Genomic DNA, 26,143 nt, shown 5'->3' with positions numbered 1-26,143 from the left:
AGGAATCATGTGATCAGCCTAGCTGATTGATTAAATGGATTGATTAAATGGTTAGATAGAGAAGTAATGGTTCATGAATCTATATCTACATACTTATATGCATAAATACATCCATATATGTATATGTTAGTCAATAAACTTTTATAAAGTGCCCACTTTATTGAGCTAATTGCTAGGGATACTTGTTCAGTTGTATTCAACCCCTTGTGACCTCATTTAGGGTTTTCTTTGCAAACATACTGGTTTGCTATTTTATTCTCTATCTCATTTGACAGATGAGAAAACTGAGGCAAATAGGGTTAAGGGACTTGCCTAGGGTGCTCTGTCTTTAAGTGTCTGAGGCCAGATTTAAACTTAAGAAGATATCTTCTTGACTCCATGGCCAGCTCTTCTTCTATGGCATAACCTTGCTGGCAAAAAAAGAGTATCTGTTACCACGTATTTCACCATCTAATGCTACAAACAACATGCATATACTATGTATAAACTATATACAGGATAAATAGGAAATATTCCCTTAATAAAGGGAAGATACCAGAATTAAGAGGGAGGAGAAATGAGTTTCTATAGAAGATAGGACTTTAGTGTGATTTGAAGGAAGCCAGGAAAATCTGGATATTGAGAGAAGGAGGAGGAATATTTCAGGCAGAGAGTATAGTCAGTGAATATGCCTGGAATCAGGAGATGGGGTATCTTGTGTGAGGAATAGAAGGAGGAGAAAGTCACTCTATCCAGAGTATATTGGGTGAGTAAGACTTAAGGAAACTGAAAAAGTTAGGAAGGAGCTATGTTATGAAGGAATTTGAATACTAGAGGATTTTATATTTGATCCTGGCAGAGCCATTGTTTTCTAATGAGTATGAGGGTGACATGGTTGAATTTATACTTTAGGAAAATCACTTTGATTTCATAATGGATGATAGACTGGTTTGGGATGTAGACAGAATGCCCAGCAAGTTATTGCAATAGTATGGCTATTAGGAGTTAAGGCCTTATATCAGGGTGCTGGCAGTATCAGATGAGAAAAGTATTTGAGAGATGTTACAAGGGTAAAATCAGTAGAGCTTAGGAACAGAATAAAAATGAGGAATCAGGGAGAGTGATTGAGGATATAAGAAAGATACTTAGGTTTTGAGACTGGAGAATGGTGGTGCCCTCAGCAGTAACAAGCACGTTTGGAATGGAAGAAGGTTTGTCAAAAAAGGTTGTGAGTTTTAAAAATAGAAATGTAGAGTTTAAGATGTCTATGGTATGTCCAGTTGGAGATTTCTAATGCCTTACTAGAAAACAGTAAAGAGATTAGGGCCAGATAATTCAATTTGAGAATAATCATCATGGATGATATAACTAAACCCATCAAAGTGAATAATATAACAGAGAACAAGAGAAAGCCTAGGATAGAGCCCTAAGTGACCTGAATTAAAACTGAGTGAAGAAAACTGAGAAAGACTCATCAGTTAGGTAGGAGGAGAACCAGCCAGGAGTAGTATCCTGAAAACCTAGAGAAAAGAGAATATCAAAGACTACAGTAAGGATAGGTATTTTTTTAAAGCATTAAATTTTACAATTAAAAGATTGTTGATAACTATGGTGAGAGAAGTTTCTATTGAATGATGAGAATTGTTATCTAGACACTATCTACACAAACACATATTCCATCATATAAACCAGGATCTTGTACTTTGTGTGCTTCATTGTAGAAGATCAGCTTGGAAAAACTAGAAAAGGAGTCACTGAAATACTCCCCCCTTTTCAAAGAAGGAGACCAACTCGCCTTCTGGAAATTGGAGCCCCTTTCTACCAGGACAACATGCTTCAGGTCAAAGTATACTGGAAAAAGAATGAAGGTATGTGGAATATTGCTTGACAAACCAGAAAAACAAACAAAAATAAATGGGAATCCCAATTCTAGTCCCTCTTTCATCTCTAATCTACTTTATAGTAATCTTCCTAAAACAATGTTTAAAACCTTCCTTTGCTCTCTTAAATTTTTTTGTTGGTTTGACTCTGAATATATAATAGGTGTTCGCCAGGGATTTAATTTCTAAATTCCAAAATGAATCACTACAGTAAATGGAATTTATGGTAATTTATTTACAATATTTACAATATTAAGGAATGAGAGAGAGGAAAAATTCTGACTTCTTCTGATACCAGTTATAATCTCTAAGCCCCAGCCAAGGGAAGAGAGTCTCAAGAAGATGGACCTTACCTGGAGGCTTCATGCCTCCAGAAAGGTGGGGTCACCAAGTCAGCTTTTCACTCACCAATGGTAACAGTCTAAAAGAAGTCTGGGTGTCTGCCTTCCATGTTGCTCCTCAATGGTCTGTCTTCCAGTCACTCCTCCAAATCAGGGCCCAAATGAATGATCCGAATCTAAATGGATTATCAAATGATCTCCTTTTGGTCCTCTTTTTAAAAAAGACCTTTTTCTCTTGTCTCACCTCCCCTAATTTTCACATCTACTAATCACAGCAGATAGTTTTTTCCAGGACTGCCCATTCTTTAGTTCTCACCTTCTTTGGTTAGATTTTCTCCAGGACTGCCCACTCTTTAGTTCTTACCATCTCTGGTTAAATTATATCTTTTTCGGTTTCTTAACACCTCTTTTGTTAAGTTCACCTTTTGTGGTTACTTAACACTTTTTTGTGGTTAATTCACCTTTTTAGTGTGATAGAGGCTGGCACTAGAGGAAAAGAGCCAGACTGAAGAGTGTATGAAATTGATCACCTAGATGGGGGAGGGGCCCCAGGAGTGAAATTACGGAGGACAGAAGACTCTGGCTGGTGAGCAGTGAGGAGCTCTCTGTCTGGAGACTTCCAAGAGAGAAGGTGGATAAAGACTTTCTCCTGAGGGTTACCCACTTTTCCTGCTGGTGACTGGAAATCCTTCCCTCCAACACTTCCCAATTGAAGGGACTTTCTGAAGAGAAACTTGAACAGACTTTACCTCAGCTCCTGTTGCCCAGGGGTGAGTCAACCTGACTTTCTCAGGGGGGGTGGGGTCAGGCTGCCAAGGCCTGAGTTCCCCCCAAACTCAAGGAGGGAGGAAAAAGGTTTAGATAGAGACAGGGACCCCTTTAATTTTTAACTTTAATTTCCACATTAGCTTTACCACTAGAAGATGATTAGCCTCAATAATAGAAAACAGTTCTGAAAGCAAAAAAATGACCTTCAATTGAGAAGTGTTGGGGGGGAAAGATTTCCAGTCACCAGCAGGAAAAGTGGGTAACCCTCAGGAGAAAGTCTTTATCCACCTTCTCTCTTGGAGGTCTCCAGACAGAGAGCTCCTCACTGCTCACCAGCCAAAGTCTTCTCTTCTCCGGAATTTCACTCCTGGGGCCCCTCCCTCATCTAGGTGATCAATTTCATATACTCTTCAGTCTGGCACTTTTCCTCTAGTGCCAGCCTCTATCACATTAGTTACTTAACACCTTTTTGTAGTTAAAATCTAAAAATAGATTGTAGCTTATAATTCTAGCTTCACTATAAAGGAAGAGCTAAGTACCTTCATTGTTACAATCAGGAGATTACAATTTTATCATCACAATAAAGGAAAGAGCTAAGTATCTCCATTGTTATAATCAAGAGATAGCTAAATCCAATCTTCACAGCTCACATACATTCCAGTAATTCCCATTGATTATAAGATAATGTCCATTTTGTATCTTTCCCTTCAAGTCCCTCTGTATTCTAGCATCAATTTAATTTTTTTCTTTGCTGTCCAATACTTATCTTCACATGTCCTAGATTCATATAATCCTTGTCTAAGAACATCCTTTACTTTCACACCTGTCTTTGCTCATGATATTAATTCCACTAGAATGAGTACCTTACTAACAATCTCCATCTTACAAAATTCTACCTGTCCATCAAAGTTAACTACAATATGAACATTCTTCAAAAAACTTTCATGATAGCTCTTCTTTTGTAAATTGTATTTTCTATTCTTCCCTATAGCACTATACAACTTTCTAAATGTATCTATCTCTTTTTTATCTATCAGTATCTATATAGTTCATTGTAACCAAGTAAGTTTTGAATTACTTGTCCTTTTTATTAAACTATAAGTTCTGCAAGGAGAGACATAATTTTAAAATCTTTGTTACTGTATAGCACAATGCTTTTTACATATCAATAATACCTCAGTGATCATTCACTGTATTAGATGCATAATATAACTAAACTTTTTCAATACATATGAAGTCTAGCTCTTTAAAGAATGAATTTTGGTACTATCTCTTATTTGTTCTTGACATTATTAACTTTGACTCAGTGTTACATGTTTAGTTAATTTCTATGTATAGCCATGTTTTTGTTGTATAATTTGATGAATGTTGACTTGAATTCCAAGTTTCTTTTATTCAAACCATCTTCCATTAACAGAAACCATCATATCAAGCCCTCTAGATTCTGGTGTCTTTAGTGGCTTGGTCATAAATCTTCTTAGACACTTGTGGGAATGAAAATTTATTTTGTAAATATGTTAAAAGGAACATGTTATAATGTATTACCTATTGCTATTTTGGAGAATTTATGCATTTAGAAATTATGTATCAAACATTTACTCTATGTAAGAATACTATAAAGACATAAAAACCTAGATCTCTGTTTTTGTATTTCTTTAGTTGCCTAATGAGATATAAATGGATTAAAACACAAGAACTGATAAGCTTTGAAAGAGGCAGAGATCAGGTAAAATCTGAACCTTGAGAAGAGAATAAAATTGAGGAGCCAAGGGAAATAAGGTGGTTAGTTTATAAATATTTTGGGAGTTAAGCTTTGCCTGTGTCATTTTATCTAGGACCTACTTTGCATATGTTTGTTCCCCAACCCTACTTCAAGAATTAAAAAAAGTACTAATTTTATTATGTTTTAATCTTTCAGTCTGCAATGCAAATGCCATAAAAATTAAGTATCTAATTAGATTTGGATGTTAAAAAAGAGATTAACCTTCATTGCATTACTGAAGCAAGTTGTTAGACACTGTTTCAGTTTAGTGATGTAATCTATATCCTAAACAGAATTATTTAAATGCATGCTAATAAAGAAAATAGATTATTGAAGGCAGACTAAAAATATGCATCAAAGTAATTAAAGATACATCAAATAATCTAAAATCTGATTCAAATGTTTAAAATAGCAAGGATTTTTATTAGCACCTTATAATTTCTTTTTTTAACAGTTTAAGAGAATTTGTAGAAATCTTATAGAACATAACATTTTTATGGTTGATTGCTGACAAATAACATAATAACTTTAATTTCCACATTAGCTTTACCACTAGAAGATGATTAGCCTCAACAGTAGAAAACAGTTCTGAAAGAAAAAAAATGACATTTTTTGGCACTTATTCAGTCTCTGCCTTCTCTCCTGAACTTTGTCCAATTTTGTTCATATTTTTAGCATCTTAGACAGTACCAGGCAACTAGGGAGGAAAATGAGATGATGGGCTAATTTAACACTGGGCATCCAACAATCATTAGTCATCAATGATTTGTTTTACAAATTCAAAAAAGCTAAAAGTGATCTGGTAACTGAGATATCATTAATGATGCCCAATCTCAATCTCTGACCCATTTAAGTCTCAGAGAATGTTTCCTAATGTAGTTTTAAATTAAAAAGAGCAACATTTAGATGTAATTAAGGTGGTTGATAAATGTATATATTGGCCTAAAAAGGCTCTGAGGTTAGTAATGTAGCCATATTTTCTATAGATATGCTTCAAATATAATTTATTAATTTGGAGAAAGAAATAATTCTGTACAATATACTTAATTATTGGTCTTTGAAATCTCTATTTGGATGCTATCACATAGTATATAGCATTACTGTTTTTTTTCAAAAAACATGCTTTTCATAGATGTCTATTCAAATAAGTCCCTCTCTTGTCCCCTCTCTCTGATTTTTTCAAAAAATTCCTTCCTTATACTTTACATCTGTGACATACTACTTCTTGATAAGAGTTTGATTCTAAAAATCCCTCAATTTTTTGAGTCTCTCCCTATCCCCTCACCTTACCCCCTATTCTTGATATGTACTTCTTCCTCAATTCTGCCTTTATCCTATGCCCCCTCCCTCCTGTTTCTGTGTACTTTAAGAAAAATTTTACCTTTATAATTGTATATGTTGTTCTCTATCCCAGGACTGATGAAAGTAGGGCTCTAGTACTACCCACCATCCTTTCTCAGTTGCAGTTCTACAATATTGAAATTGCTTTTCTTTTCCTTCCTGCCTATAATATTTTTTAACCTAGGAGCTACTTAACTTAGCAATGATGTTCTTGTGCTTTTTCATTTTGGTGTCTCATTGGGTAGTGATTGGTGGATTCTTTCAATTTCTATTTTACCTTCTCTTTCTAGAATTTTTGGACAGATTTCCTTGAATGATTTCTTGGAATATGGTATCTAAACTCTTATTTTTTTAATTTCTTATTTGATCATTTCCAAGCATTATTCATTAGAGATAAAGGTCATTTTCTTTTCCTTCCCCACCCCCATAGCTGACATGTGATTCCACTGGGTTTCACATGTGTTCTTGATTCGAAGTGTTTTTTAGATCCCTACAAGTTGTTCTGGGACATTGCATTGACCCTAATGGAGAAGTCCATTACATTCGATTGTACCACAGTGTATCAGTCTCTGTGTACAATGTTTTCCTGGTTCTGCTCCTTTCGCTCTGCATCACTTCTTGGAGGTCGTTCCAGTCTCCATGGAATTCCTCCACTTTATTATTCCTTTTTGCACAATAATATTCCATCACCAACATATACCACAATTTGTTCAGCCATTCCCCAATTGAAGGGCATCCCCTCATTTTCCAATTTTTGGCCACCACAAAGAGTGCAGCTATGAATATTCTTGTACAAGTCTTTTTCCTTATTATCTCTTTGGGGTACAAACCCAGAAGTGCTATGTCTGGATCAAAGGGCAGACATTCTTTTATCGCCCTTTGGGCATAGTTCAAATTGCCCTCCAGAATGGTTGGATCAATTCACAACTCCACCAGCAATGAATTAATGTCCCTACTTTTCCGCATCCCCTCTAGCATTCATAACTTTCCATAGCTGTCATGTTAGCCAATCTGCTAGGTGTGAGGTGATACCTCAGTGTTGTTTTGATTTGCATCTCTCTGATTATAAGAGATGTAGAGCACTTTTTCAAGTGCTTATTAATAGTTTTGATTACTTTGGCTGAGAACTGCCTGTTCATGTCCCTTGCCCATTTATCAATTGGAGAATGGCTTGATTTTTTGTACAATTGATTTAGTTCTTTGTAAATTTGAGTAATTAAACCTTTGTCAGAGGTTTTTATGAAGATTGCTTCCCAATTTGTTGCTTTACTTCTGATTTTAGTTATATTGGTTTTGTTTGTACAAAAGCTTTTTAATTTGATGTAGTTGAAATTATTTATTTTACATTTTGTGACTCTATGTCTTGCTTGGTTTTAAAGTCTTTTCCTTCCCAAAGGTCTGACATGTATACTATTCTGTGTTTGCCTAATTTACTTTTAGTTTCCTTCTTTATGTTCAAGTCATTCACCCATTTTGAATTTATCTTGGTGTAGGGTGTGAGGTGTTGATCCAAACCTAATCTCTCCCACACTGTCTTCCAATTTTCCCAGCAGTTTTTATCGAATAGTTGATTTTTGACCCAAAAGCTGGGATCTTTGGGTTTATCATATATTGTCTTGCTGAGGTCACTTGCCCCAAGTCTATTCCATTGATCCTCCTTTCTGTCTTTTAGCCAGTACCAAATTGTTTTGATGACTGCTGCTTTGTAATATAGTTTGACATCTGGGACTGCAAGGCCCCCTTCCTTTGGGTATCTAAATAAACTCTTATCATAACTTTCTAACAGTCTAAATTATTCTCATATTATCTCTCCATATATTTTCCAGGTCAGTTATTTTTGTGATAAGAGGATTCCTATTCTCTTCTATTATTTCTTTCTTTTGCTTTGTGATTTCTAGTGTAAGGGTTAAAAATGTGTTTGACAAATATAAGAATTTTAAAAAAATTATTGGGGTCGCCATTTATAAAAATTAAAGTTAAACTATGAGTTGGTAGGCTGTTTAGTAGCTTTATTTACAAGCAAGGTAGAGATATTAAAGTGGGAAATATAGGAAAGAGATAGAAAATATCACTTAGCTAAAAATACCCTAAGTCTTAGTCCTAGTGCCTCCAGACTGTGATTGTGAATCTGAATCTCACCAATCCACAAGAATGGCTCCAGTCAGGCCTTCCAACAACCAAAAACCAACACCAAAAAGGCTGAGCCTCAAAGGGCAGTCTCTCATGCCAAGGAGCCAAGAGTGTCACCCAAGTAAGCATCCTTCTTCAGCCCAAGTCTCCAATGCAGGAAACCAAATCTTCACCAGAATGCAAAGTGCAAATCAGGAAGCCAAAATCCAAAGAGCCAAAAGATGCTGAAAAACCTGAGAACCTTCAGTGCACGTGAGATCAAGACCAACAAGAATTCTACCAGAGCTCTTGTCCTGAGGCTAAGAGCCACCAAGAATGAAGAGCCTGACTATCTCTTATGCTCCCACTTATATACTGTTTTCTCCACCTTTCAGCTCTCCTTGTCCCATCTCAGGAATCAATCACAGGCTTTCAATTTTCTAGCAGTGCCTGGGGTGGGGGTGGGGCATAGGGACAATGCTTGTGGCCTGTTAGGGCATGAACTATCTTGTTAATGACTTACTAAGTGTTAAGTGGGGATATTTAAGTTCTTGAGTTCATGATTGATTAACTTAAAATAGACAAAGGAAATAAAAATTCCCTTTCACACTAGTTATCTAAGGAAGTTGTTAGCTTCCTGTTGTCCAATTCTGTTTATTAATATGGTATTTTCTTCTGTTAGTTTCTGCATCTCTTTTGTCATTTGGGTGATCTTTCATAATTTTCTCATTTTTTTTGTATTACTCTTATTTTTCTTTCTAATTTTTCCTCCACCTTTCTCATTTGACTTTTGAGATCTTTTTAAAGGTCTTCCACAAACTCTTTTTGAGCTTGTGGACATTATTGTGTTTCTTTTCTGTTTTTGAAGTAGATGTTTTGCTTCATTGTCTGAGATTGAGTTGAGGTCTTCTCTGTTACCATAATGGCTATCAATAGTTAGATTATTTTTCCTTTATTTCCTCAGTTTTACTTATTTATTTTTTTTAGATTTTAGTAGCTAAACCAATAGATTTAATTATTGGCTTTTTAATGGGCTCCTGTAAATACTGTTGTGTTAGATTACATTACCTCCAGTTTCAGGATTATTTTGTGTGTTTGTTTTTACAAGTCCTATTTAGTATTCCCAGTTTTTATAGTCCAGAGTCTGATATAATTTAATCCCACTTAAGCCCCAGTGCATGATTGATCTCAGTTATTCCACTCAAAGCCTGTGAAAAGTTTCTGCCACTGTTGCTGCAAGCAGCCAGTCTGCCTCAAGCTGTGGCAGCAACTAGGGACTCCACTCTCCTGGGAGTGACCAGTAGTGACAAAGTAGACAAGTCCCTCTGCAACTCACTGGTGCATATTCCTTCCTTACTCCTCCTCTCCTATTGCTGCAACCTGGATGATAGTGGTGTCTCATCCATCTTCTTTGGACCTCTGAAGTTCCTCATTTGCTAGCAATGAGGTTTGAGCTCCTGCTCTCAAGACTCAACATCTGTGGACACCACAGTGATCACTCCTTCAATCCTGACTTGTCAGCCAGAGGAGGTCTCTGGAGCCATGGCCACAGCTGAAACAGCTTCTCTGAGGGCCCTCCATCTGAGGTTTCTAGTGGTATCCTTGGAAGGTACAGCCTCTGAGGCTCAGCAAATGAGGCAAGGTTGCTAATATTGCCTTCACGGGTACCTTTTTGACCACTGTTTGCTCTATTACTAGTCCCTGGACCTATGGAAGTGGAACTGAGCCAAGGGAAATTAAAAGAATTATTTCACCCTATTTTCCCAGGCTATTCAGCTTCACTCTTGACTCCTGTCTGTGTTTGCTGCTTTTAAATTTGATTCTGTAGAGTTATTTTTAGTTGTTTGTCAGGGGCCTTAGGAGTGTAAGAAAACTTCACACCCTACTTCATCATCTTCCATCATCTAAAATCCATGTAATAGCTCTCTCATGTGTTTTCATGTGAGATAAGTTACCTCTTTCTATCTCTTCCTTCCTATCTTCCCCAAATGTAATTCCCTTTTCCCCTTCTTATTTTTATATGGGTAAATATTATCCCATCATAATCAGCTTACTCCCATGCTCTCTGTGTATATGAATTCCTTCTAAATGTCTTAATAGTGATAAAGTTCTTAAGAGTTACAAGTATGATCTTCTTTTTTAGAAATATAAACAGTTTAAGCTTACCTTTTCTTTTTCCTGTTTACCTTTTTTATTCTTCTCTTGTATTTGACAGTCAGCTTTTCTATTTAACTCTGATTTTTTCATCAGGAATACTTGAAACAACTCTGTTTAATTAACTACACATTTTTTCCCTTAAAGGATTACACTCATTTTTTTCTGGGTAGATGATTCTTGGTTGAAACCCCATCTCCTTTGCCTTCCATAATGTCATATTCCAAGCTCTCTGAGTCTTTAATGTAGAGCTGTGTAATCTTGACTATTGCTCCATGATATTTGTATTATTTCTTTTTGGCTGCTTACAAATTTTTTTTCCATGATTTGAAAGTTGGTTATAATATTCCTGAGAGTTTTCATTTGAAGATCCCTTTTAGGAGTTGATCAGTGTATTATTTCCATTTCTCTTTCTCCTCATTAATTCAAGAATATTAGGGAAGTTTACCTTGATAATTTCTTGTAATCTGATGTCAAGGCTGATTTTTAGGTCATGGCTTTCAGGTAGTCTAATCTTAAGTTATCTCTCCCACATCTGTTTTCATGCCTGTTAATTTTCCAATGAGGTATGTCCCAACTTTCCCCAATTTTTTACTATTTTGATTTTGTTTTATTGTTTCACGATATCTCATGGAGTCATTAGTTTCACTCGCGTAAATAAAAAAATTGGGAATTGTTTTCTTCATTAAGTGTTTTGTTTATTTTTTCATTTGGCAAATCCTTCTTTTTAGGAAGTTGTTTTCATCAGTGAATTTTTGCATATCTTTTTTTCTATTTTCAGAATTCTCTTGCATCACTTTCATTTTTCTTCCCTATTTTTCTTCAATCTCTATTATTGGATTTTTATAATCATTTTATGAGATCCTCCAAGATTTCTTTTTGGGTTAGACATCAATTCACAATTTTTGTTGTGACTTTGCATTTAATTGTTTTGATATCATTGTCCTTTTCTGAATTTCTGTGTTGGTCATTCCCCCATCTTCTTAGCCATATAGTTTTGTTTTGTTTTACTCATTTTCTAATGCTAAAGTTGAGTTCTGCTCCTGGTATAAAGGGGCACTGTAACAAGCTTCTTGTTATGTGTGATTCTGGCTGCTGGTTTGGGCAGGAGGCTACAAGATTTGAGTGGAAATGGCTACTTGTAGATCTGTACTGGGAATTGTGGAGGCCATCCTGCCTGATTTGCTGGAGTGAGGCCTGCTGATGGCTTAGGCTCTGCTTGTGCTCGACTGTGTTCCCCTCTTACCTCAGTGAGACACACCTTTTTGGCTGAGCTTCTAAATTGTCTTGAGTTAGCATAATTGTTTCATTTCAATCTTTTGTTGGTTTTGCTGAATCAGAATTTTTTGAGGTATTTTCAAATAGTTGTTTAGAGGCAAACTTGGGATTGGTCTGGGAGATCCTGCTTTATCCTATTATCTTTTCTCCACACTCTCACTTCATCTGTTTTTAATAGTTGGAATTTTTTTCTTTCCTTTTTAACATGAATTTCCATCCATTTTTCAAAACACAAATTGCATGAAAACTTCTCACACAGCCTTCCTGATATCTTACAGTCAGTAAAAGATAAATAACTTCCTGTGAATCATATAAAGTATTTTATTTTGAAGTTTTAATGCATTTATTATGGGAATAATAATATATATTATTATTATATTGATGTATTAATACCATAACCTTCCCATCAAAGTTAAAACTTAATTAATGAGATCCTGGATAGTATCTCATTTAAACTTTATGCTTATTGCATTTTCTTATGTTACTCTAATGGCAATAGAAATTTAATAGCTTCATGGTGAATGAATGAGTGAATGATTAAAATCTCCAAAAGAGTATTAAACTTTTTTGCTAGTAATCTATTGAACTCTTTTCTACTTCAACAGTAAAGTTTCTGATGGTTTTCTTTTTTCTTTTTTGTTTTCATATTCATTTGAATCTATTTATCTCTTTTTCTTTCATACAAATATCTTATTACATTTGAAGCCATAATCCAATACTAAATCATTGATGAAATAAAATAATTTGGAGTACTCTTAGGCTTTGACATATGACCAGATTTACACAATATATTTTGTTATATTTTTTTCTGTCTTTAATGAGTCCTCCAGAAAATAGCTAATATTTTCCTATTAGGATTATTTTAAATGTTCCAGTTTTAAACAGAATAATGGACAGCCATCTGGACAAAATTCATATCATTGTTTTTATGTAATTAGAAAAGAACTTAGAACAGAATGTTCTCGTTCTCCTTTAAGCCTCAATTTATTTGAAAATATATTTAATGAACTGGTTATTCATTTTATGTCATATTGTAGGCTATTGTGTTTTTATCAAAAATAGCATCATGGTTATTGTAAGATTACAATACTCTCACACTGGGGCTTTGCCTCTTCTGAAGTTTTATATATCTGTGATTCCTATGAAAGATGAAAGTGTAGAGCAGATGTTACTTTGTGGGGACTCACAAAACTAGCTAAATGATTCAAGGAAGCTAAAACTAGTAAGGCTGAAACAACAACCAACAGATTTTGTTAAGGAAAAAAATGGATGTTTATGTTAGTATGTCCATAAAATAACCTGTTTGGTTTAAAATGTTTCTTTATTACCTTTAGTAAAATGGATAAAATATTCAGGCTAAGAATGACATCATATAACAGCACAGAACATACCCCTAGATCATCTTTAGCATGGTGTAGTGTAGAGAAAGTGCTTAGTCTACATTCTGGAATCAGAAATAAAGAGAAGAGCTTCCTTATGAGAATGATGGTAGTGAAAGTTAAATTGAATTATAAAGAGAAGGCATATAATTTAATTTACCTGACTTATTTTAAAATTTATTGGAGGGACATGACTTAAATAGAAAGACTACCTAAAGGTTTAGGATGAGAAGAAATGATCTCCCAATTTCCCTTTAATCTTTTGATTCTATGCAGCAATAAAAGTGACTTCTAACACCTTGATACTATCTACTTTAATTGAATATTTCAATAAATCTTTTTAAAAGGTTCATATATTCTCCAAAAAATGTTTATAGGAGGTGATGATATTTAATACTTCATCTTAAGAAGATTTTATATTTTGTGTATTAATGAGAAGCCAAAATAAGTGCATTTTTTTGCAAATAATAAATAAATGCAATTTACTGAAAATTCCCAATGCTTAATAGACTACATCAATTTATAATATTCAACTTTTATTTTTGAAAGGAATCAATAGATCATGTCCAATCAATATTAATCTTACCAGGCCCATAGATCTTGGCTATATTCTCATATATGTTTTGCATATTATATATAATATATATAAATATATATGTAATTCTATACATTTCATGAACAAAATGCTATTTTTTGTTTTAATTAAACAAATTCCTTTTTAACTCGTCTCTTTCTTGAAAGATAGATAGTAACATGCACATTGTATGTGAATAATTTAATTTGGTCTAGTTTAAAGTCTTTGAGGACTTTTTAAAAAATTTTAATGTCATCTGCTTCACATATAAATTAATAATATAGACCATCTTCTTCCTTAAGTCAGTCTTGTCGTAGTCTTCATTTTCATGGTGGCCCTGTCATTTCATTTTACTTTTACCAAAATCACTTTCATTGAATCATATATTACACTGAAGTTCTTTCAAGGTTTGTATGTTTGTATTCTTTCAGTTTAGTATCTGTTGTTTTGTTTTTTTTCCTTCTGCATGGGCTCCTCCAACACCAAAATCAATGACAGCTAAATATGTTCGAAATTTTGATTAAATTACTTTCTTCATGACTGCTTTAATGGAAAAAAGTTGATTATTACCTATTTTAGAATGAGGATTTTATTCAAATACACTTTTGCAAATGATGAAAACTTGTCCTTGAAAATATTCTGAAGAACCTTAAAAACATGTATTTTAGGAAGCAAGGTGTTGTGTGTACTTATTTAACTTTGCTTTTCCTCAAAATTCACTAAAATGCATTTTCAACTCTTCAAACTATATTGAAGACATCTAGTAAATGTGATTTATTTCTCGTCTGTTACATAAGAGCTGATAATCAATATGGCATTTAATATATTACCAAAGCATATTCTTTCATGGCTTTGCTTTTTATCTGTGGATTATTTTCTGGAAGGAGCAGGGTTTTTAAACTTGGAGTTCTTGGGTCTAGAAAATTCTGACATATCAAGGTTTAAGTGGACACCAGATTTATATAACATCCTATGGTGCATTTTCAACATAAGTTCATCAACTATTTACTATTACTATCATAGCAGACGAATTTTTAGTTGGTTGTGTATCAATGCATGTTACAGTGTATTCTATCTGTAGATCAGTTATGGTTAGAAGAGTATATACAAACTAGTTCTGAGATTTGTGTATAAAACTCATTTGAAACTGTTTCCTCCATAGCTCAAGAACTCCTTGTTCTTGACTGTTTTTGTGGAGGCAAGTCTTGTTTTCCACAGTCTCAAGAGGAATTCATCAGGACATTTCATGTATAAACCATAAATTAAAACATAATTCCATAGTTATGCTACACTTATATTACTTAAACTATGAACCCATTATTCAGTGGGTTATTACTATATAGACAAGTAGCTAATAATATTTGTTATTTCCACAAGAAGGAGCAATGTGTCAACAGCAAACTCACCAGTGAAGGTTCTCCATAATTGATTTTGGTTGCATATGAAAAGCAAGAATTTTCAGTCTCACATATTCTATTATATTCTTAACTCATCTTATTTCTTATTGAGAAAGTATATAATTTAATAATCAAAGATGTTAGGAAACATTAAAATAAAATATTTGAGTTTGTTTCAGACTTCCAAAAATAAGTATAAATGTTATCTTCATGTATGGCCAAGAAGACAGCAGTTAATTTTGACACTTGTGACATTTTTATAAATAAATGGTGTGATATTTGGAATTTTATCCATACCTACATTCATATTCATGAATTGCTCAATGAAATAGCTCTAGACTATCATAGATCATAGACTGAGCGATAGACCTTGGAGACCATCTAGGCTTATTAGAATATGTATAGTTGGAAATTCTTGAACCCCTAAAAACTGTATTACCCAAAATTCGCTTCTATATTACCTAGAATCCTTTTCCCTTTTCCTGTATCCTTGCATTTATGTGATTGTATTTAAGTTTGCCGTACCTCTTCCCTCTCTCTCTTCTCTTGCCACCAGGCTGGTTTTAGTTAGTTCTTTATTAATAACACTTTTAAAATATAAGACTTAGTTATTGTATATTAATTTTAAAATCCACAAGTAATACTTTTCTTGGTGGTTCTGTCATTTTATTTTATTTTGCCAAGTGTTGTTTTCATTATATGCTATGTTACCGATGGTTAAATTGAGGCTAAAGTGTTTTGTCCAAGATCATGCAAATGTGGTAAATGGTAGATAAAATATTCAAGCCAAGTTTCTATGTGTTCTGACTACAAAATAGTTGTGTCATAAGTACAGAAAATAATTTAGAACTAGTTGGAATTACATAAAGTAGAATTATTTTCTGAAAATCCATAACAGTAATAAAAATGTATTGACCACTTCTGATTTAGAATCAGACATTCAAGGCACTTCTGATGTAGAATCTTGGAACTTTAGAGTCAGAAAGGAACTCAGATTTACTTTTCTTTAATTACTTTGCTTATACCATTTTATAGGGGGGTTAACATTGATGAGGAAAATGAATTCTAATGAAGTTATATGCCTTTTTAAAGACTGCATAGCTAATAAGAGTTAAGACTAGAAGTTAGTATTTCTAACTCTTGTTCCAGAACTCTTTCCACTGACTGATAACAAAAACAATAAACCAATAAAAATATATTCAAGTTTTGACAACATTTTTCTTTCAAAAACACTATAAAAGGGCAGCAAGGTAGCTTAGTAGAATTAGAGCAAGGCCCAGAGACCAGAGGTTCTGGGTTCAAATTTGACCTCATACCCTTCCCAGCTGTGTAACCCTGGGCAAGTCACTTAACTCCCATTGCCTAGCACTTACAACTCAGTTAGGTTTATATATAAAAAAAAAAAAAACAAAGCTAGAAAAACAGGAATAGATTTTTTTTTCTCATCATGGTTAATATAATAAAACAAAAATTTGAAATTCCATTTAATGGGGATAAGTTAGAGAACTTCCCAATAGAATTGGGAAATGTAAAGCAAAGATACCATTTGATATAGTGCCAGACTCATAGCAACAAAAATGAAGAAAATAAGAATCAGCAAAGATAATACAAAATTATTTTTGCAGATATTTTACTCAGAGAACCCTAATTCAATTAAAAATTAAATGAAAAAATAACTTAGACAAAATTTCAAGATATACAATAAATCCATATAGATCATTAGCATTTCTATATAAAACCAACAAACCTAGCAGGAAGAGATAGAAAGATAAATTCACTCTATGATAACTAAAGAAATTATAAAATTCTAGGTAGTCTACCAATCAAAACACACATGGATTATTCAAAAACTACAAAATATTTTTATAGAAATGAGTACAGCCCTAGAGTTTTTTTATTTAGAATATTTTTCCATGATTACATGATTTATGATGCTCCCTACCCCCTCGTTCTTCTCCTCTCCTGATTCCAACAAGAAGTTCTACTGGTTTATACATGTAGCTTTGTTCAAAAATTATTTCCATGTTATTTGTATCTGCAGTAGTGTGATCCTTTAACATTAAAACCCCAATCATATTCCCATCACATTACATGATCAATCACATATTTTTCTAATACATTTCCATTTTCACAGTTCTTTCTCGCGATATGGACAGCATTCTTTCGTACAAGTTCCTCTGAATTGTCCTGGGACATTGCATTGCTGAGAGTAGGAAAGTCTATTATGTTTGATAATTTATCAGTCTCTGTGGACAATGTTCTCCTGGTTCTGGTCCTTTTGCTCGGCTTCAATTTCTTGAGGTCATTCCAGTTCACATGGAATTCCTCCAATTCATTATTTCTTTTAGCACAATAGTATTCCATCACCAACAGATACCATAATTTGTTCAGCCATTCCCTAATTGATGGACACTTCCTTATTTTCCAATTTTTTTGCTACCACAAAGAACATGACTATAAATATTTGTGTAAAAGTTTTTTTTTTCCTTATTATCTCTTTGGAATATAAAACTAGCAGTGGTATCAGCTCTAGAGTTTTATAGCAATATTAATTGCTCAGAAATAGGTTGATGCAATAAAATAAAAATGACAATGCTACATAAATTAATTAGGTCCTATGTTGTCACTTTGTTTTTTTAAACCATTGAAGATAAATAGTATTTTTTGTAGCTTTCATTTTCACTAAATCTTTCAAGTGAATAATTTCTTTGTATGTTATTCTATTGAGAGTTCTATGTAACAAATGAAGATTTTATGTAAGCATATTTTTGTTCATAAAACATTTGATAGTTCTAAAGAATTATAATTAGCTATAATCTTCATAGGTAATCAATAAAAAGGAGTAATTTCATAATTAAAGTATACTACTTGAACTTTTCTGATATCTAAGGTAACAAATGGCTAACTGTAAACAAAATCTACATAAAATTAATTTGAGAAAAACATTTCAGTGATTTACAGAAATCAATTCACAAGTAGCCTCTGGGTACATTATAATATAAAATTTTATCTTTGATTTAATGGAGGATTACTAAATTGATCTCATAATATTTTGTCAAAAAAACAACTCCACTTCTTTGCTAAATATATCATTTTGTCTTTTAAATTAGAAAACTATATTTCCATCTTTACTATTTTAAACATATTTTGCATCTTTAAATCTTGTTCTCATAGCAGTTCTATTGTGTCTCCTACTCACCAAGTAAAAATTATTTTCAGAATGTCTACTCTTTTCTACTCCCAACTGCTGAGAATTAATTTGTTTCCAAATGATTTTGGCATATAGAAATTGTTGTATTATTTATGAGATTTTATTTTAGAAATATATATTCATAGATGATAAAATAATTCAGTTCATACAACTCTAGTTTTCATGATCAGAAGTAGAAATACACTTCAAAAGGAAATACTTTAAAGAAAAAATAATTGTTCATCAGTATTAAAAATAAGGATTTCTGAAAAATATGAAGATGACAGTGCCTGGCACAGAGTAGTCAGCACTTCATAAATGTTTATTGACTAACTGGTTGATAGTATTAAAATAGTTCATAAGGAATATGGTTTTCAATAGAGCATATAGAATAGATTGGAAAGAAAATATTCATAATGTTCTCAGATGGCTCATGTATGGGACATGTAATGGACTTTATAATTTACAGGAGAAAATATGCACACTTGGACAATGAACTCATGGAAACAAAATATATTTAAAATATTCTTCATTAATTTCATTGCCTATGTAATTGTTAGCTAATGGGACAAAAAGGGTAGGAATATACCTGTATTGAGAGAGAAGATTAGAGGCCTTGTTCAAGCTTTCAGTTAACCTAACGACAGAGGAAATGGAAAAAAAAGAGACAAAATGACTAGATGCCAAATTGTACATCCTTTTTTTAAAAATCAAGCTTAATATCTAGGGAACTCTATGTCTTGGAAATCTCCAAGGCTAAGAGTAAAGAATGGCAATCAGACAGAGAAAAATCCTCTTAATTCAGTTTATGAGGACTACTGCTTGAAGTTTGAGTATTTTAACTTCTTTTTTAAACCCACAAAACATTTTAAAATATTTCCAGAATTTTCTAGGTTATCAAAGGATATGAGCAAGCATTAATCAATCTTTTAAAAGAAGACATTAGATTATCCTAGTAATTTATGAAAAATTAAAATTAAAAAAATTAATATTAATAATAATATATAAAAACTTTCTAAGTACCCAGACTTTGGAATACCTGAGTCCAGTTTTGAAATATATTCAGGCAATATTTGTGATTATCTGATTCAATCTATCAATTAGGTTGACTTTTATTTGATGCCTGTCATTATTTGAAAGAAAGAATGAGTTTAAGATGATGTTATCCTCATTATAATGCAATATTATTAAATTGTTCTGATTTCAACCTTTTCCCAGTCTCATTCAAAGACTAGACTTTTATTCTTTACCCTCTTGATCCCAACAGCTGAAAAATAGAAAATGGAAGAAAGAATCAAAACAGTTATCTATTTTCTAACGAAGATTAACCAATATAAATCAGTTTTCTCAGTTAGGGCACCAAAATAGCTTTGAAACCTCTTTATCCAGCAAACATTTTAATGATTTCAAATGGAAACTCCTTTGCAAAAAATATTAAGTTATATATGATGTTAGATCATAGTAAGTATCACTTACTAAAACAGTTGAGAAACAAAAGAACAATATATCTATTATATCCACAGTCCAGATCAGAAATGGAGTAGGTTGTCTGTAATTCAGTTTGGGACAGATGTACATAAGTAGCACCTATGATTCTTGCCTAGTTAAGATAGAAAGGCGTAGTGTTTTACTTGTTAAAAATCTGCATTATGCAAAAAAATAGAGATTCTCATGGTGGGTATGAATGTATTGAAAGGTATTTCTGACAAAATGTTATACAGGAGAAATAGTGTATAAGGTTTCATCAGATGGGTACATGATGAGAAAAAGAGCATGACCTGTCACATGGCAAGAATGAAGAATAATTGATGAACAGTCTCTAGCTTTTATTAATATTTACATCATGTCAAATATATTAAAGGAAAAACTTGAGTATGTTGGGTGTACTATTTAGGTGGGCACATTGTCCCCAAATGACACACAATAAAAAGATAATGTTGAATTGTGAGCTGCAATGTTGGAGGTTGTCTCCTCATTGATGCTATTATAAATCCATACTGTCTGAATGGTGACTGACTAATTTTAGCAGTGTTCTTTCAATAAAAATGAATAGGAAAATAATTTTAAACTTTTACTTTCTGTCATAGAATCAATTCTAAGTATTGGTTCTAAGACAGATAAGTGGTAAGGCCTTTGAAATTAATGACTTACACAGTGCCATACAGCTAAGAAATGACTGAGGCTAGATTTGAATGCAGGATTGCCAACTCTAAAATTGACCCTTAATCCACTGAGCCATATAACTGCTCCTGGTAGACTCTTTATAGAAAGGTTAAAAATGATATTGCCAAGCATCAAATAAGTTAGAGTACAGGCATTTTTTTTTGTCATCTTGAATCAATGAGGTGAAACAATGATTGAAGAAATGGGTTAGAAGTCAGGCAGATCCTGAGTTCAAATATGGCCTCAGAGACTTTTTTAGCTGTGTGATGGGACAACTGACAACTTATTTGCCTTAGTTTCCTTGTCTCTAAAAGGGAAATGATAATAGTACTTATTTCCTAAGGTTTTAGTGAGAATGAGATGAGACAATGCTTGCAAAGCTCTTTGGAAAACAATGTAATATACAAATGGTAACTATTTTTATTATTATTACTATTATTAAAATAGTTATAATGACTTCACACATATGTGTTAAGCATGAACAAGCTAAGGAATTGTTATGAGACCATTGTTGAATAGGTACTTAATTCTTTCACTATAAGAAACATTTCAAATTAATCTAGGAAGAAGGGAATAATTGAAACAGTCACTTCTTCTAGAGCCATTTGTTGGCTTTAAAAACTTCTATCACTTAAAGCATTCAAAACAGAGATCACAAGCAAAGAGATCTCTTTGGATTATTGCCTAATAAAAATCCCATTTATCTGTGAAAACCACATATGAGAATGTGGAACTCAATAAATTATATTTTGGGGCTCATTAAATGCATACATTATTATAGAAATAAAGGTTCATCAGTTAAGGCTTCAGTGTAAGCTAGCTTAGAATTACTTGTTTTTCAAGTGAGGAAACTTAGGTCTAAAATGATTCAGTGACTTGCATAAATCACCTGGAATAGGAATAAAAGCTGCCATTTTTATTCTTTGATGAATGATATTTTACTTTTTTATTTCTCATATACTCAAAAACATAAAACTAAAAAATAAAAGCACTTGATTGCATTGATATGAATTAAGGCTTAATTTGTGATAAAAATATCCCTTTTTCATGATTTGATGCTTGACCCTATATTTCTGAGAATTCTCAACTAACAACAGTGCTCATCACCTTAGAGTATTCACAAAATGGAGATAAAAAGATTATACTCCAAATGATCATGTTCATTTTCAAAGCATTTAAGTAGAAAATACTGTACTAACAACTTTTGTGCCTGCTGTTTCAAAAAACTTCCAGTAAGCAATTCCTCTTTTAACTAAACACCATTGATACCAGCTTTAGACACTGTTTATTTTGTACAATTTATGATCCTTCTTTTCTGTTTCTGCTTAGAGCAAGTCTTTGCTAGAACAACTCTAAAGCCATCAAAGAATTTCTACCCCGGAAACTCACAATCAAACACTTGGCATCTAGTCAGTACAATATGTATATTACCAATAAGAGCTGGGTAATTTCACATCCCTCATACATAGTTGCATGACTAATAACTCCAAGAAACTAACAACATATTTTCTGACAGCATCATGAGTTTCTTGCCTGAATTTTCTTTCTTCAGTGTTCAAAGAAAGCAAAGAAAAGGCAAGATCCTATCACAGCATGGAAAGAAATTTTCAAATAGCAAATTGTTCCAATTGCTAGTCCATTACTAATAGTATAACAATATTTATATAAGGAAAATAAATTTATATACATAATAAATATAGCTCAAGTGCAGGAGGTTGGATGGTATTTTTACTGATGATTATCATGTACTCATCTACAAATAAGGTGATGGAATGATTAATTTTTAAGTTTATAACCTAGAAACCTTTTCATAATCATCTTACTATTTTTCTTATGATAGCATTAAAAATCCGTGAAGTTTTTTAAGGGTTCTTAAAAGACTTGATACTTATTTTGTTTCATTTTTATATTTATTTGTATCACAATACCTAGCAAAATGCCTTGTGGTTATTTAAAGTTTGTCAGTTGTTCTGTTCAGCTTCTAATTGTCTCTTCCTCAAATTATCTTGTATTTATTTAGTTCTACCACCTCCTTCAAGTGGAGGTATGTAAATATTTCCATTTCTTGGTGACTGGAGCTATCTAATTTTTGACTTTTTATCCACAAAATCTAACATGGCACCTGAGATTTTGTAGGTGCTTGGTAAAAAAAAAATTGAATAGAACAGATTTTTGTCTTAAGAATTCAGTGCTTTTTTTTTTAATGTGCATGTGGAACTATGGAGAAAAGGGATTAGAAAAAGCTTCCTCCACTCTAGGGAAAGGAGAGATAGACCTGCTTAACATAATGTTTTTTTTTTCAATAATGTTGCTTACAAGATTAGATAATCATTCATTTATTCATATACCTTTAGTTTTTAAGTTTCTTTTTTAGCATAAATGAGCATAATATTTTTTCAAAAGTTTTTTTTTCTTTCAACTATTGACATAATCATGTGATTTTAGTTAGGGTTAATATGGTTTATTATGTTTATTATTTTCCTAATGTTAAACCCATTAGATTGTGAACTCCTTGAGGACAGGGATTGTCTTGCTTTTTTTGTCACCCTAATTCCTTAGCACAGTGTCTGACACATAGTAGATTCTTAATTAATGGTTATTGATTGATTGAACCAGTTTATATTGCTGTTGAAAATCCATCATTGTGAATAATTTTTTCAATAAAATCTTTTTCAAATGTACAGAAAAAAGTAGGTGGCGTAATAAAAAGAATACTTGGGTGATAAAGAGATACTCCTAGAGGGTTCCTATTGATCTAATACTAGATGGCTAATAGATCTATATTAGATGGCTTATAAATGTAATAAATGGATGCTGGGTGGTTTCTGTTGTAATAAAAGAGATGCCTAATAGATCAAGATATTGCCTACGCTCCTCCCTCAAAATACCACCCTTTTTTCCCACCTGCTCCCTCCTGCCTCCATTCCCCTCCCCCCTGTTAGTCAGCCACCTTTCTATGTAACTCAAGGTTAACTGTGAGGTTTAGAGAAGATTCTTTTCCCCCTCTTTCTCAAGTAGGAGGTTTATTGGGGAAGATAGGATAGGATGGAGGTTGAGGTAAGAGGGATGGGGTTTTCCCTAATCTATACAAGGAGTTAGGAGGGTATTGGGGAAATGGCACAACTGTGACAATTAGGGACAGATAGAGAGTTTATTACAACTACAATCATCAGTATCCACTTTATTACAACTAGCACCCCAGAAGCCTATTAATTACAACTGGCACCTCTAAGACTGATTGAACCTCACAATCCTTTGAAAGGCAGAGTAGAAAAGAGTGAAAAATGTTTAAACAAGTTATTTGTGGAGTTGTGGTGATTGCTGTCATTGCTTGTTTCTACTGTACAGCAGAATGACACACATGATCATTGAATCTATTGATTACATAGACAACAAGACCATGTCTATTTTGCAGTTGCCATTTCAAACTGAACTGGTATTCTGGCAGGTTTGGGTCAAGTATACACCCTTGTTATGGCAGCCCTTCAGACTCTAAACTATGTACAGAAGATTTTTAGATTTGTGATTCCCCTGAAGGCAGAAAAGATACTGGCTATTGATAACAACCAGGAAAGCATGATTAAAAGCTTATTTGAGGAATTGATTAAGGAAAAGGGGCTAGGTCAGGTTATGGGCAAGGACAATGGAGGGGCAGACAGTACATCTGAAGAAAACCTAAAGTCACTGATAAGGGAAATGAAGGTGACAATGACAACAATGACTGTGAACTTGAGAAAATCTGTCCATTAAAAGAGGTCACCAAGCTATCTAGTACAACTGGTGTGCTACAGACCAAAGTCCATAGACAATTCTCCTCACAAGAATTTGACTCTCTAAATAGATGTTTCCCCAAATACATAGAACATTCAAATCTCAAAAGGAACTGAAATGTGCTTTTAGGATTTTTGATCCTGATTTTGAGAATTTTGAGTTTCTCCTGTCAGAACTGTTCAGCCCCCAAGAGGAAAGACAATTCCTGGAGAAGACTAGATCTGATAGTAGCCTGACTAGCTGGCCCACTGTGGAGCAAAGGGTAGATATGGACTTTGCTAACCCTACTAGCATGTCCTACCTAAGGAAATGCAGGGAGAACTTGCTTCAGGCCATAAAACAGTGCTGTTCAAAACTGAATGCATGGCCTAGGTTTGATAAGATTGTACAGAACAAAGGGGAACATCCTGCCACATACATTGACTGTTTATCAGAGATAGCAGAATCAATCTTAGGTATAGAAACAAATAGTGAAAAATCTTCAAGCTAAGGCCATAGGCAAATTTTGAAGGGTTGAAAACCTTATTTAAAAAATTTCTTCAAGCCTTATTTCCTTAAGTATGACTCAGTTGGCCTGATAGAACTGCATGACACAGCAAGTTACTTGTTTGATAATCAATTAGAACAAAACAAACAGGTACAAGACCTAAAAGAAAAATTAGAAATGACAGAGAAAAATCTGAAGAAAAAGGTGATAGAAGAAATCAAGAACCTAAACACAGTTAAGACATTCACAAACTCTAGTTACCCAAAACCTAGTTACAAAGCAAAGACAGTGCAGGGAGAAACTAGGGAATGTTTCTTTTGCCACAAGAAAGGCCATTTGATTAAAAACTGTTTTTTAAAGAAGAAATATGAAGTTAATAACAGCAAGAACACACAAGATACATAAACTAGGTACAAAAAGTCCTCATGTTGTTCTCATTGCATGTTAAAGTCCTCAAAACAAGCTCCGGATTTGCATGAGATGCAACAGGCCAGAAAAACTGGAGCTAAGCCTAAGTAACTCAGATATGGTTAGGAAAGAATTATGAAGCCAGGCCTTTAAAGTATATAGTGTGACAAATGGAGAGAGAACAAATAGTGGGAATGAGGCTACAGTTAAAAATAGTAGAAAAAAATGGGAAATGGTGAAAATTCAGTGCAAGCAAGTGAATCTGTGAATGATAGTACATGCAATAAAGTAAGGGAAAAGCAGAGACAGATTAAAACAAAGATACAGAAATAAAGGAAATAACATCTCAAATAGAAACTGAGATAAGAGACTTTGAAAAGAGCTGCACAGTAACTACACAGAAAAAGAGTGTAAAGGAAATAAAATCTTTATTAGAGAACTTTCTTCAGTGAGAGTGGGCAATGGGATTGAATTGTGCAAAAGAAAAAGTAAGAATAAGTCACATGAACTCAAGCATGTGATAGTAACAGATACAGAGACATATAATTTCAATTCCCTAAAAGTTACTGTTGCTAAAGAAGAAAATACTTTCAAATCATTCACAGAGTTGCAGGTCCCACCAAACTCAGTTAATTCATCCAATAGCTACATGGAAAAGGTATCCTTTCTAAATATATCTCATTTGAATCCAGAAGCTGATACCTTCCATCCAGGAATGAGTGATATAGATAAGACAACATTAACTGAAAATGGAGCTGAAATTCCTTTTGAAAACAATAATCCTATTCAAAGTAATAGAGGTGACATAACAGTTAAATTTGAATATGGGGATGGAATGGAAGTCTTGGTAACTGTCAGGGATTCAAAACACAGTCTTGGAGTCAGCATTGTAAGTGGCAGAAGGGAATCTGGCCAAAGCAACAGCTATGATTTAGATTCATGTTCCAACATAGTAGAGAATAGAACCTCAAATGTAGACTTCATAGGAAATGAATCAAATCAAAATGATTTAACTGAGCCACATATGCACCTGTCAGAGGGTAGAAAAGAAATGAACACTGATTCAGTGGTTATGAACACCTTAGTTACAAAACCAAAAACATATGCATATACTATGGGACAAAATGAAGACACATATTCTACTGATGATGCAGGGGATAAT

At 33.3% G+C, this 26,143-nt stretch overlaps 1 protein-coding gene across 1 annotated transcript in view; it reads left to right on the top strand.

Annotated features, from left to right (window-relative positions):
* ANOS1 (anosmin 1) overlaps positions 1-26,143 on the top strand; it is a 228,090-nt gene that overhangs the window by 187,999 nt on the left and 13,948 nt on the right. The window contains exon 9 of the mRNA XM_016424798.2: positions 1,701-1,847. Coding sequence (XP_016280284.1) covers positions 1,701-1,847 — 147 coding nt within the window. The remainder of the gene's footprint in view (positions 1-1,700; positions 1,848-26,143) is intronic.

The sequence above is a fragment of the Monodelphis domestica genome, chromosome 8 (genome assembly GCF_027887165.1).
Source record: "Monodelphis domestica isolate mMonDom1 chromosome 8, mMonDom1.pri, whole genome shotgun sequence".
NCBI classification, from domain to species: domain Eukaryota; kingdom Metazoa; phylum Chordata; class Mammalia; order Didelphimorphia; family Didelphidae; genus Monodelphis; species Monodelphis domestica.
The sequence above is the reverse complement of the archived record's forward strand: the minus strand, read 5'-3'. Positions and strand labels throughout refer to the sequence as shown.